At 44.2% G+C, this 14,306-nt stretch overlaps 1 protein-coding gene across 1 annotated transcript; it reads left to right on the top strand.

The window, feature by feature from the left end:
* Positions 1 to 8,163, top strand: MTFMT (mitochondrial methionyl-tRNA formyltransferase). The gene is made up of 9 exons (XM_074601264.1): positions 1 to 2,461; positions 3,110 to 3,322; positions 3,750 to 3,872; positions 4,705 to 4,807; positions 5,376 to 5,451; positions 6,026 to 6,117; positions 6,598 to 6,679; positions 7,325 to 7,407; positions 7,708 to 8,163. Exons 1-9 carry the CDS (start codon positions 2,232 to 2,234, stop codon positions 7,906 to 7,908), a joined length of 1,203 nt encoding a protein of 400 aa, XP_074457365.1. The 5' UTR covers positions 1 to 2,231; the 3' UTR covers positions 7,909 to 8,163.
* The last annotated feature ends 6,143 nt before the right edge of the window (positions 8,164 to 14,306 follow it).

Below are 14,306 nucleotides of genomic sequence, written 5' to 3'. Positions count from 1 at the left end.
TTCTGTGTCTTTGACCCGAAATGCCTGGTTACAGAATAACTAAACATTCAGCGTTCGCTTTTTTTTTACCATGTACAAAAGCAGAGTTCAAATGCAGCAGGAAAGGAAGATTTGTGAGCTTTTTTATTTTTTTTTTCCTGAAACAATCAGATCGTTGCTTTCATTTTGCTGGAAAAATTTACACCAAAATAAATCTTCAAGCAAAATTCATGTACACTGTGTCCAAGGCGTAATACTAGATAATAGTGTAATCTCTTCGAACAGTACAGTCGTATCAGCGCTGGGGATGAATTACTTGGCAGTACGGACACTGGAGTGAATTTAAGTCCACTTCATAAACTCACTACAAATGAAACATTAGTTACTTCATGCGTAAGTCTGGCAAAAACTCAGCACAGAGTTTCAATATTTCCAGGAGCCTTAACTACTGGCAGAACTGAGAATCCCTCTCCAGGGTTTCAGCCCCCTGAGAAGCAGCAGGTGAAGCTCCGCACACAGTGCAGACCGCGTGAAATAAACCGTAGAAATTAACACCAAGCAGCAGGCGGACGCCGGCTTCGAATTCCCAGCTTTTGGGCGATGTTTGGGCCATCCAAGCACTCACGGTAGGTCCCTGGCCTTTCTGAAGTGCTGGTGATAAATCCAGGGTTTCACCCAAGACCTCAGAGAGCTGGTGTTCTCCTGCACGACACAGGACATCTCCTTCCAGCAATCGCGCTGGCTGCTTCTGGAAACCACGAGCATTTTTCAGCATCTGAGATATTACATGGTCAAATTTTTTTCAGCATCTGAGATAAGCGGTCAAATTACAACGCTGTGTGGATCTTTTGGCGCCTGTTACCCATAACTGCCTGCAATCACTTAGTTATTGTGCAATGACTAATTGTTCCCTGTTCACCAGCTCCATACTATTTATGATAAGACCAGCTGCTCGCCTGCCCTTCTTCCCCATCTGCCTTCCAAGATGAACTACGCTGGTTGCTTTCATCTCTTCTCGAGCAGAAGCCATTCCTTCATCCTCGTTATCCTCTTGTTTATCTTTTTATTTTTTTACTGTATCCTTTCATCTATGCACCCTGAGAAGAGGCGGCAGGAATCGAAGGGTGTCCTAATTGTGACTAAACTGAGGATTTTCAGGGGGCTCCTCAGGTAGTAAGAGAGTAAGTTTTCTGGAACAATTGAATTTTACATACTGATTCTCAGCCAGGAAATTACCTCCGTATTTAGCGGTGTATTCTCCTTTTCTCAGGGTGCAGGAATACAGGCACCTCTGTTAGGATGGCCTGACTAATATTATTTTTTTTAACCTATAACAGCACTTTCTCATTAGTTTTCCTTTGTTTCTACCGCTGGAGATGGTGGCATCTTCCATGTCAGAGAAGAAAGCCCTAACGATGGGCAAAACAGATGTGAAAAAGGGAATGAATACGCAAAGTGCCTCTTAGTATGGCATAAAATTTCACTTTCCTTAGCAATCCTTCCCTTGCATACCCGTCTGACATAAATTCTGTCACCCATTTTCCAAGTAATTTGCATGTTTTTACTGGCATATAGGAAATGTTTCCAGATTCTCACATTCCGTGTTTTAGAAATTCCTAGTGTCAAAGACTGTAGGATACACTGCGATTTAGATGCGTGGGGAATCTGTGTATGTAATCTACATTAAACAACAAGCTACGCAAATAAACCATCTTCCCATGGGGGAAAAGACTGTCTTGGTGGAACGATAAAATATTTTCATTCTTATGTTATGGGAGAAGATAGTTCTTTAAGTGGTTATTCTGACCCCATAGTTTACAAAAGAAAATTCTTTAAATTATAATCACTGTTAAAACAAAGCAGTCCAGAGGCAGACACGGACATGAGCTTTTCAAGCACTGAACTGAAGCCATCAGAGAATCAGTGGCTGCGATGTCAACACCCTTTTCTGCCCCTGACATTCTTCCACGTTATCTTAGCACTGAGCGGCCAATTTATGTCCATGAGGGCCAGGGTTACGGGGCCGCCGCCACGGGAGACGCTCGCTGGCGCAGCACCGACGCTGTGGAGAGACTGAAGCCAGAGCCGGAGGCCGCGCTCGGCGTGCGCTACAGAGAGCGGGGCTGAGGCCTGGCTGCACTCCCCGGGACCGCTTGGTGCGGTGCTACGGCCTCGGGGAGGCGGAGAAGCGCTGCCGGCGGGGTAACAAGCTGCTCACAGCAGCGCTGCGGGACGAGCCTTCCCGCACCAACATGGCGCCGGCACCCCGCCCCGGGGGGGGAGCTCCGCGCGCCTTGTGTGCGTCATCGTCCGGCGCCGGAAGCGCCGCCATGCGGGGCCGGCTCCTGCGCGCCTGGCGCGAGGGGGTGAAGGCGACGCGCGGGGCGGCGGGGCGGGTTGGGGCGTCTCCGCCATGGCGGGTGCTCTTCTTCGGCACCGACCGCTTCGCCGTCACCGCCCTGCGAGCCCTGGAGGCGGCCAGGTACGGCCCGCCGGCGGGGGACATAGGCCGGGGACAGTGGGGAGGGGATGGGGCCCTGGGAGAGGGCCGGCAGGGGCTGAGGGCGGGGGGGCGGACGGCAGGGGCTGTGGAGGGCCTGGGGGGATGGCAAGGGCTGTGAAGGGCCTGGGGGGACGGCAGGGACTGTGGGGGGGAGGGGGAGGGCTGGGCTCTGAGGGATGAGAGATTGGGGGCTGATGGTGGGGTTCACGGTCCATTGGGGTATGAGCTGGGGTCGGGAGGGTGGGGGGCAGAGACTGTAGGTTGGGCACAAGTTGGTAGGAAAATGTGGGGGGAAAGGGGCTTTAGTGTGGTACAGGGACCATGGCGTCATGAGTGGGTCCGTGGAGAGGGATCACAGGGGGGTCAGGACTTGGAGGAGGGTCAGGGGCCGTGGGGCTGTGTGAGGGGGGTCTGGGATTGAAAGGGGGAAGCCACTGGAGGTGAGGGGGCTGGGGGTGGCAGGGCTGGGGGGCCTTTGTCAGTGAAGGGAGGCTGGGGGACCGAGTAGGGGGTAGGAGTTGAGGGGCAGGTGATGTGGCACAGGGGCACAGCGAGAGTGGAGGTGGACAAGCCTTCACCTCTCCCTGCTCTGCCTGCATGAGGCCTTCAATGCCTTGTTGACCCCAGGGAGCCGAGCGAGGACTCACTGGTGTCCAGGCTGGAGGTGGTGACCCTGCCCTCCCGCCTGCCGGGGGACCTGCCTGTGAGGAGCTGTGCCCGCGAGCTCCAGCTGCCTGTTCATGAGTGGCCCCACACGGGACCTGTGGGGCAGTTTGATGTGGGTGTGGTGGCATCATTTGGACGTCTCCTAAGTGAGGACCTTATTCTGCAGTTCCCATAGTAAGTGAGTTGACAGGAGGCCTATCGCTGCTTCGTTAGCAAAGCTAGACTCTGTTTTTGAGTCAGCATCTGTGACTTGTAGCATGTGAGGTCAGCTTCTTTCTTGGGTTCATCTGCTTAGCCTGAGCCCTGCTTCTGTTGTTGTGAGGTTCACTGTTGTTCTTTAACACATGGATGTAGAGCTATGCAAATGTTTGGCATAATGTGTTTACCTTTATTCCTCTTATCTCCCTTTCTGTGTTCACTGAGAAACTGACAGTTATACAGTGTGAATTTTCCTTTAAATGTATAAACCAGTAACGCTTCAGAAGGTCTGAGGAGTTAATTCTTAAAGTAGTTCCAGTGTAATAAATATTGCACACCCATTTACATATGGGTTCGGCTTGAAGTACTGTTGCTCTTCTAACTTTAAAATATTTCAATTCAGTGGCGTGCTGAATGTCCATCCCAGCTATCTCCCACGATGGCGTGGTCCTGCACCAATAGTCCACACAGTGCTTCATGGTGATAAAGTGACTGGGGTGACAATTATGGAAATAAGACCAAAAAGGTAGGTTAGGTGTTCTTCCCAAAACCGCTCACTGCTTCTGTTGGCTCTCAGGACTTTAAATCATCACCACTAAAGTCCTCATTTAAATCATTCCATGTAATTGCAGTTCCTTTTAATGTGTGTGTGTGTTTAGTACTAAAATTTGAAACACTTAAAAGCTTTCATCTGACCGTATGAGACTTGCCACGAATACAGTATTTTCGTGAGTGTGTAACTTGCAGTCTAGACTCTAGGCCGATTCTCTAATTCTTAGCATTATTACAGGGACCAGACAGAGAAGCAACAGTCACGCAGCTAGATGGATAGGCTTAGCATGACGTAACAGAAAAGATCTGGTTTTCAGACTTCAGAGTTGCCTGTAACCTCCTGTAAGTAAAACAGAGGACATGCAATTGCCTGTCTAGGGATGAGAGAGTAATTATATGTTTTTAGTTTCAGCACAAACTCTGGCTTAAAAGGCTTGTGAAAACACATTATCATAGTTATCTTTTCTTTCTTAGATGCTTTTCTGATAATAGATATCAGGAAAGTGCAAAACAAATTTCTTCTGAATACTTCAGGTTGTTTCTTCTGAGATCTTATGCTTCTGAACTGTAAATTGTGCATTCATATAAGTCTCAGCTTGCTGAGGTGAATCTTGCTTGCCAAGATATATCTGATATTCTTTTCCCTATTTTTGTCTTGTGAACCAAGCATGATTTGATAATGTGTGAAAAATAAAGTTTTTGATGAAAAGAAAGAGTAATTAGTAACTGAATTCATGTAGACTTTTGAACTGGCAATTGAGTTATAGCTTCTCCTCCAGTAAGCTTGTATGTTTTCTGCCTTACAGGTTTGACGTTGGTCCAATTATTAAGCAAGAAGAGTGTGCTGTTCCTCCCCGCTGTACAGCAAAGGAGCTGGAAGTGGTGTTATCAAAGATGGGTGCAAACATGGTAAAGTCATGCAAGCTGGTGTCGCTTTTCATTAGTACTTTGCTTTTAACATGTAAACAGAATTCTTTTTAATCTTGTTCTGAGTTGACTGGAACTGTTAAGAGGAGAGTGATCTGAAACTTGGTGTTTGTGAGCACTTTGCCTTGCTGAGAGGAAAGCTGAGTGATGAGCTGTCAGTGTTGGTCCTGTGTGTTGCCATTCTGCTTCTATTCAGTGAAGAGCTCGAGTGCTTTCTATGGAAACAGTGCACTTTCCTCTTTCATTGGAGTGAATATCTGCTTTTTTTGTATTAATTATCAGCTTTCATCCTGTTCTAGCATTAATATCAGGGAGCAGATCATCCATAAAAGCATACTTTTTTTTTTTTTAAATTACAATTCAATGGGAAGGATGCCTTTAGTGTGTTTGTGTGTAGGATACAGGACTTTTGAATATACTGACCCAATTTTCTAAAAGCTCACAAAGTTACACTGATGAAAAATTAAGTGCTGTATTTGTATGTCTTGGATTTAATGTTAATAAATATACTCAGCTTTCCTAATATTCTGTACAAAATTTAATTTTGCAGCTGATAGCAGTTTTGAAAAACTTGCCTGAAAGTTTAAAAAATAAAAAAGAGCAACCACAAGAAGGAGTAACATTTGGTAAGTAAACATCATATTTAGTGCAACTTTGTAATTTTTTTCTTTTACCAGCTGGAGAGCTAAGTTTCTTCCTACTGTGCTAGGTTTATTATATTTTTTTTGTATACCTTTCTCAATATAGGCCCTTCACTGCCTCGTCTGGCTTAAAAAAACAGTCATACAGAGGGGAAAAATGCTTCAGAATTCTTCTCCTTACTGCGTTAATGTTTTTTTCCAGTTGCTCGTACAATATCAAAATCACTAGTGATTTCACAAACTCTGAGTGAGTTTGTTATTCTTCATGGTCCTAACGCAGACAAAAGTGTTACAGCTGTGTTTGTAAATGTATGTTATCAGTTTGCAGTGCAATGGGTAAATAAGAGGACAACTGAGACTAAAGTATAAATAATCCAAATTGAGGTTTTTACAAAATTTTTTCTCCAGTTGTTGTCTAAGGTACCTGTGGCTAGATGGTGAACCTGGCATTGGTCAGGATAAAATTGGGTTTAAAATAGGATAAAATAATACAGCTATTTGCTTGCAAAAAGATGCAAAACAAAATATTAAGTCGTTTTATTTATTTTTGTCCCCCTAGCTCCTAAAATATCTATAGCTAAGAGTTGTGTAAAATGGGAAGAGCAAACAGCTGCACAAATAATTCAGCTGCATCGAGCAATAGGAAGTATGGTAAGACAGTGGCGTGGGTTTTTTTAACCATTTTCTGTCTCTAGCATGTCTGAGTTTGGTGCAGATATTTTAATTAATGACTAAAACTCAAGTTTAGTTATTTTAACCTCTAAAACCTAGCATGCGTTTTAAAATCCCAGCATAGTTTAGCATTAAAGGGGGGATTAGTGTGGAGGAGAGTTTTCGTGAACTCAATCCCAAGTGTGAAATCCGCTCAGTAGTTTTGTATCATTTCCTTAGCTCTGAGATCTCCACTGATGCATTTGAGAGGGTTTCAGAACTCTATAATCACATCTTTGCATGACAGCAAACAGTGCAAACAGCTGCAGCAAGCAGCTGTTGTAGCGAGTTGTTTAACTCATTCCTGCATATGCTAATGGTTTGCTTGTCAATGAAATGAGGAAGAACAAAAAAAAAAAAACAACCTAGACAGTTGCCTGGAAATTGTGAAAAAATTCTCAATGTGTCATCTGTTTCCAGTTTCCTTTGCAGACGCTCTGGAAGGGTACTACTGTTAAACTTCTGGATTTTGTGGAAGTGGATAATATCCCTGGTTTTGCTGGTATTTACTTTAATATTAACCTTTTAAGTTAAATTATCCTGTTTTTTCAAACATTTATTTGGAGATAGTACACAATCGTACTAAACCATAGCTTTAAGTACTACTTTCTGAAACTCAGTAGAATGAAGTCAGTCTCATATATGCTCAGAATGCAGTAGGTTTCTGTGCCCGAAGTTGAGCATTAAATGGGTTTTAAGGACATTCCTGCTTTCTGATGATGTTGAGCGAGCGGTAGGTATAGTCCTGTGAATCCTGAGATTGGAGGAGTTTAATCCTCTAGTTGAGAGATCATCTTCTAATGCCATTGTCTGGGGATCTCTCACGAGGAAAGCTGTCCCTGCGTACTATCGCTTAAACCATTTTCTGTAGTAGTCTGTGAGTCTGAGCACCTTGTGGGCTGAGTGCTGTGCCAAAGCGTGCACGGCTTAACGACTGTTTACGGATCAGGTAGGGAGCGGTGCCGGAGAGTGACTGTTCTGATTCTCCCCTGCTCATTTGGGTATTATAAAACACAGAATACAATAAAATATTTTTAAGCAAAATAGTGACTCAAGATGATTATCATGCTTCAAAGACACATAAGTGTTTTAAACGTTTTTGCACTTTTTGGCATAAAAATACAAGACAATATTGCTTTGCTTTTAGATCAGATATTAAATGATTGTGGGGCTGTTCCTGGTTCACTACTATACCATAAAATGTCCCAAACGCTGATAGCTCGTTGCAAGGTAGGTTTTTTCCATTTGTTTTATAAGGTTTTATTATTTGTGTGTTACATAACTTTTGTCTTATTTGTCCGTTGTTATTCACTGAACTAGTTTAGATTACCATCAGTCGTTTTATTTGATACCTTGAAGAACTTTTAATTTCCACTAACAGGCTTTTCACTTGCAAGCGAGAGTTTGACTTGTAATGTAAGCATGATGACATTAAATAAAACATATTCTGTAAGCCAGCCTTAGTAAGAGCTAAAGATAATTTTAAAACATGGAAGAAGCTTACTGCCATTTTTTTGTTTCTATTTTTAGGAAGGCTGGGTTGGAATCAAAACAGTTGTATTAAAGAAGAAGCTTACAGCAGTTGACTTCTACAATGGATACATGCACTCTTGGTTCCAGCGGGACTCAAGAACAGTTCATCGGGAACGCAGATTTCAAACGCTGAAACTTAGCACAGCAAAAAAGACTATGAAAGAGAGGGAAATATTGACACAGGATGTAAAACAATAGACGTATTTTAAAATGTGGAAGAAGATGTCTGTAAGTTAATAGTAATATAAAATATTTCAATGCCCACCCATAACATTCAGCTTAGTCAAGGGGTTTCCTCCCAAAGTGTTTGATCTTACGTCTGCATGTTTTCATCATGGGTTCCTGTGATACTCATTTCTCTTTCCCCATCGAGTAAAAGAATCTCTGTGAATGCTGAAGATAGTGAATAAATCCCTGTTTCTGCTGTTGAGTAATAAATTTATTTTTATACAATGTTTTCAGTTTCTTTTTGAGGACTTTTGGTATAATTGTCTTCAGGCATAAGTTCTGCACAGTTACTTTAAGATGGAAATATTAAAATCCTGTGCTTCTCTGTAATTCAGAGTTTAGTATTCCCGGAGACTCTTAGATCATCTAGTTTGATTTTCTTGTGGACCCTTAAACTACCTTTGTATCCCCACAGTGAGATGAGTAACTTAAGCCTTAGCTGGGAACATCTAGAGAATCTTTTCCTGTTGTGATAGTTTTCTTAGTCAACTACACTTAGCACGGAACATCCCTTATTTCTCGTGGGGAATTTGATGCCACATCTCTCTCTAATACTGTACCTGGAGCTGTTTGCAGTTGGTCGTGTGCCTTTGTCGGGGTTGTTTGCTAGGTGGGGTTTTCTGAGCAGTCCGCTGTTCCATCTCATCAACCTGTGCAGTCATTGCTAACTTCTTAATTACCTGTGTCCTCCTGCTTATTTTCTTTGTGTAGTCTCAGTCTACAGCTGTCTGCTTCCAGTGTGCTGGAATTCAGTTTCAATAAATCTTCGCTTTAGGAAGGGAATAAACAGAATATGCCTAATCTATCCTAATCTGAGATCTCTTCAGCCAGTTCTTTTAGGACCATCATGTTGTTTATTCGGGCCTGTTGACTCTGAAAATGCTGTAAATAGTAGGTACTCTTTGCTGTCATCCATGAGTGACAGGTTTTAGTCACCTGCGTGTAGTGTGAGCACACTATTTTGTTTAGTTTTAAATTTGGAAAAGAAAAATTTAGTCTGTATATTTGCTTTACAGTACAAGTGACTTGTTTTAGTCTCATGGATTCTATTTCTAATCTATAAATTTGTCAATTATGTTGTTCAGTGTCTTTGATGTCTTTAGCTTTTCTGATCAATTTCTTACCTTTCCTATTTAATCAGATTGATTGCTGTCTCTTCCTTCTCCTTTTTGTTTTCATATCCTAGAATATATCCCACTTAATATTTCTGTGCCATCCATCCAGAAAATATATGTTCTACTGTCCTACTTTTTCTCTGATGAGAGAGGTTTTTACCTGATGAGGAGTTGTTAATCTAATCCAAGCTTTTCCTTAATGGCATGTGTAAGACAGAGCATTTCATGTGAAGGACCCCAGAACCAATGACTCTTCTACTTTCTTGTCTTAGAAGTGATGTAGCATTGTGAGGACAACAGCAAAACAAAGACTGGCCGCATCTTAGGAGCTGCCCTAGTGTTACTCACTCGATTTATTTCTGCTTTTTCTAAATACTCCTGAAGGAAAAGGAGAGCCACCACAGCTATTCAGGCTTGGGGAAGCACTATTCTGTTAGCTTCATATTTACAGCATTATCCCTGAAATTTTGGAAGCCTCCAAAGAAAAAAAAAATTGCAGGGGTTCTGTAGGCTTGGTGTTACAATGGTTCTGTTTTCCTTGTGCTCACCGATAAATGCCAGCACATCCTCTTCCACACGTCCTTTGGGCTCTTCAGACTTTTCGATGCGCTTCAGGGCACGCTCTAGCGGCAGAGGTTGTAGGTTGTTTGTTGGACTCGATGATCTCAAAGGTCCTTTCCAACCATGAAGGCTCTATGATTCTATGTCTTTTCAAGCAGCTGTATCTGGAACTTAAAGCTCAAGTCAGGTGTTGAGCCTCTGGCAGGGGGGTTGGACTAGATGATCTCCAGAGGTCCCTTCCAACCCTACGATTCTATGAATTCTTGGGACTTCTATCAAGGTGGCAGGAGCTTGATGTGCCTGAGCGTGACTCAGTGAATGGAAGAAAGCAAAAAAAAATCTAGAAAAACGTGTTACATAATATGAATTAAAATGTTTCTGAAGAAGCATCTGTTAAAGCAGATGCTGCGGTACTTTTCTTTAATTGCCATTGGTCCATCAATTAATCCGCCTCTGGCAGGTTTTCCAGAACATATGGTTCTCCAAGAAATCCGAACCTGTGACTCAGAGTCAAAAGCTGGAAACAACAGCAAGGTGGAAGTCAGGCTCCCATGGAGAATTCTTATCTTTGACCGCAGACTCAAGGGTGCAATTTGTGCTGCAGAAATTATAAACCTGGCAAGTTTGTTTCTTAGCAAATGTTGTATTTTAGTGCTTTGCTCCCTCCTACCTACTGCTTGCAAGTAAAGGTTGCGAAGTCGCTTTGCTTTTACTCTTGTTCGGATCAGTCTATGAAAGGTCAGTTACCCCCTTATGCCAAGAGAAGGGATGGTGGGTGGGTTTGGGGGGTTTCTGGGGTTTGTTACATCACCGGTCTCAGCTGTACGGCTGCTTGCCTTGTGTTTTCCCAGCTGGAGCTTCTGGGAATCAGTTACTTTTAAAGAACAATCATAGGCATCATTGGAATTCAAATATGCAGTGTTTGCTGAGGGTAAGGACACTTTCTCTAAAGTGTTTTCTCCATAGACTGTGAGGTTTTTTGACACCAATTGGCTGTATGGTAGGAGGCTGGCCTCAGGATGGATTGTGTTGGAAATTGAATTAGCAGAGAAATGAGTATACAAAAAAAAAACCCCACCACCACCACAATTTATACATCATTTTAAGCACAAATTATAAAGAATTTTGGGCTTATGAGAAGAGTTTTAGTTACCTGTTAGCATGGGTGGACCCAACTTTTCGATGTACCAGGTCCCAGGCACTGGAAAATGAGTTGTGGTTCATTATGACGTGAGGAAAATGAACGGTGAGACGTGACTCCCACAGAAAGAATACAACATCAAAAGTTCAGGCGATTAAGGGTTAAAAGTTTTTAGATGACCAAACCGTTAAATCAACTGCTTTGGTCCTAGGAATGACTTTTGAGGAAAATTCCTTGGAAGTTCTTTAATTCCTTTGGGGTTTTTTTTGCATCTGCTCTGGCATGATAAAGCTGACGGCAAAAGAGAACTATGTTTCTGTCCTTTGCGTCTCTAAATGACACGGAGCAGAGCAACGTTATTGCCGTTTGGAATATCAACTTCCAGCCAGCAGCGTCTGTGTTAGATGTTAGCATGGGAGAGGACCCGGAGGGCGATTTGTACATCTCTCGCTGACAGTTTTAGATTGCGCCTCGTGTGAGATCTATTGCTGTTGGTCTTTGCTGGCGGGTGGTAATTTCAGATCTAACTAAAGCACAAAGCAACAGCGAAGAGGTTCCCCGCGTCTTCGGGGGAGTTGGAGGTGGCGTGCGCTCAGAAACCCTGTAGATGGTGCTCGCTGCACCTCTTTTGCGGGAAAACCAAGGTCAGCTGGACAGAAGAGCCTGAAAATCTGGTACAGAATGTCTTCAGTTAGTTGTTTAACACCAAATAATGTCTAAGCCATATTGGTAGCCAGGACAGCTATGCTTGTAACTTAATCTTTTGATCTGTGCGGAGTTTGCTTTAAGGCTTCTCAGAATTGCTTTCTATGCAAGAGGTTATCGAAGATTATACAGTTCTTTGTTGCTTAATAGTTAATGTCCTAGCACTGAATAGGCACAGCTTCACCCCGGTTGTTTTGTGGAGGAAAAGAGGGTAAGTAATTTATTTGTTTTATGGAGGAAATCTTCGGCACGCTATTTTTGACATGGTAGAGGAGCTTTAAAGGGAATTGGTGTTCCCCAGGCAGCTGTTAGCCAAAATGTCTCTTTGGAAACGTTGCTTTCACCTAGCTCTGTAGGGATTTAACTCGGTGGGTAATGAAAATCTGATTGTTTTTGCAGAACAGACAAAGCAAAAACGGGGCATTCACTGATGAGGTGTGGAATAGCATGTCAGGGTTGACTCTGGAACACAGACGGCGGTGATTCAATCCCCAGTACCACTGCTGAGGTCGAGTACAGCCACCCTAGCAATTGGAAAGCGATACTAGCAAAATAAAACAGCCGTCCTCCTCTCGGCCGAGAGAGGAAAAGTAGCAGAGGTATTCATAGACCCAGCATCCGCTACGGCTCAGTTTAAGATCACTGAAGCCAAATTACTGGTAGAACTGCAAAACGTTTGGGCACCAGAAGGGCTCTGGTGTTGGATAGGGATGATTTCATCTTGGGTTTCAAATAAATGTTAGCGGGAGTGATGTTTCCTAGGATGCTGGTGACTCGCAGTTACATGCATCTGTTTCATCATCTGAAACCTTGCTACTCCCCCTGCTTCCTAGGAAACCTCTCCATTCCTGTTTTCTGCTGAATAAATTACAAATAAACAAAAAGTGTAAGTGCCTAATCACAGGAGTACTTGAGTCTTTTTAAAAAGTTGATTGCAAAATCCCTGAGTAATTTGAAGGTTGAGACTAGACAAGAATATCTCTTCTTTTGTTTATCCTAACTGCTGGCGGCCTGAGAGCTTCTGGGAAGCAATATTTTCCCTTTCTTAAAAACAGCAGGAGGAGGGATAGGTCACCAGATTTATCCGAAGGTTGGAAACTAAGTGACCTTAATGGAAGATGCTTTGCCCCAAACCTGCTGACGGGTAGGAGCCGGATCTCCCGCTTCAGCCTGTTTCTCGAGGTTGGTGGTCCGAAGGCTAAGGCCGAGGGAGGAGCCGAGTCCCAGCGTTCCTGCATTCCTCCAGCTGATGCTCTCCTTTGATATGTGGGAGTGCAGGATAGGTTTCGGGTTGCAGAAAGGACATTGCCGTACACTGACCGTAAATGCAAGCTGGAGAAGTCAGAACCGACGTTGAGCTATAGCATGAAACTCGTGCGAGGGGTGGATGCCGGGACCTGCTCTAGCGGTTCTCCCGTGTAAACTTTCTTAATGTATTTGGCATGGTGGCTCGTCAGTAATGACGAAGTGTTAGCGCTGAGTGGTGGTCGTTGGGCCAAGGTTGTTTTCTGTTGGTGGTGTTTAAGCACCTGTGTTTGAAACCTCTCTGTCGTGCTCTGTATCCAACGCACTCTGCCAGCAGCCTCCTCCTCCGAGAGCTCAGGGGCTTGGTGCTTGCGGAGATTAGTTTGTTCCTCCCAGTTGGAGTTAAGCTGCAGTGGGGGACGGTTTAGGGAAACTTGGAGAGCTTCTTGCTCTTTCAGGCTGTAGGGCTGTGACTCTTTAATTCCTGTTACACAGACATTTCTTCCCAAAAGGGAGAGCCCTGTACTCTGCTGTGTTTGGCTCTGGCAATCCCACATGCAGCACAGGGACAAGATCCCGAGCCTGCTTTCATCCGTGTATCTCCTGGGTTGGTCTGTAGAACTAATTTGTGTTACTTCACCCTCAAAGTGATGAAACTAAGTCCGGGATTTGGCTGGCTGCAGAGGAGGAGGGGAGCAGAGGGAAGAGACATTGCTCTGCGAGCCCGCAGCGCGAGCCAAGAGCTCTGTGGGAAGGTCCGAGCTAACGCTCCCCACTGGCTGCCTTGGCCCCAGCTCGCGCCAAGCCCTTGCAGCAGACTAGACACAAAAGAAAGCACACAGAGTCTAAATTCACTGGTATGAAGAGGATGTGCCAGAGTATTCCACAGCTCTTCCTTTTCTTCTTCTCTTTGATAACTGTCAATTTGCATAAAAACATGGATTATTAAGGTGGGGGTTTTTTTTTTAACCTTTTTTAGCATAATTCAGGCTGCACAAGCGCTCAGTCCTGCACAGCTCTGCATTTAACGCCTGGGATGCCCCGTGTCAGACCGGAGAACCTGTTCTGAAGCTTGCTAAACGCTATTGAAAGATTCCTCCTGCGCTTGGTGGGCTGTAGGTAAGACAGCATAGACCTAGAACTGGCTTCATACCCATAGGAGGGGATTAGGTAGGAGAGGGAAGTCCAAGCTTAAGCATGTGTTTGAATTTCAGTTTTCATCCAGTAGCACTGCCCACGTTTCTGTGATCTCTCTTGGTGGATGTTTTGGTGTTTGTTGGAGGCTTGCTGGCTTGCCTGCGCCCCAGAAATGTATTGCCAGAGTTTGGGTGTAAGCACAGGATGTCTTCCATGCTGGCGAGTTCCTCAATTCCGCTCTAGAAGTCGTGGAGGGATTGACAGGGCAACTTAATTGGTCACTTGGAGATGGATCACTGTCTGTCTGGCCCCTTCTGTGGCCATCTGTACCTTCAGCTAAGGGCAGCTTCTTGCCCAGCAGTGTCCTGCTTGCTGTTGCTGAACATGGAGGGAAGCCTGTCTTCTCCCTCTCTCTGCACCTCCCAGCCCTGCTCTGCATTGCCTGGTTTCCTATCATCCTTAAA

The sequence above is a fragment of the Larus michahellis genome, chromosome 9 (genome assembly GCF_964199755.1).
Source record: "Larus michahellis chromosome 9, bLarMic1.1, whole genome shotgun sequence".
NCBI classification, from domain to species: domain Eukaryota; kingdom Metazoa; phylum Chordata; class Aves; order Charadriiformes; family Laridae; genus Larus; species Larus michahellis.
This window is presented reverse-complemented; position numbering and strand designations above follow the sequence as displayed.

What these genes read in the sequence shown, in the direction of transcription:
- MTFMT (XM_074601264.1), top strand. Translation starts at nt 2,232, where the DNA reads ATGGCGCCGGCACCCCGCCCCGGGGGGGGAGCTCCGCGCGCCTTGTGT. An exon ending in CAAAGATGGGTGCAAACATG is followed by an intron (nt 4,808 to 5,375) that starts GTAAAGTCATGC and finishes TTAATTTTGCAG; the next exon opens with CTGATAGCAGTTTTGAAAAA. An exon ending in ATCGAGCAATAGGAAGTATG is followed by an intron (nt 6,118 to 6,597) that starts GTAAGACAGTGG and finishes ATCTGTTTCCAG; the next exon opens with TTTCCTTTGCAGACGCTCTG.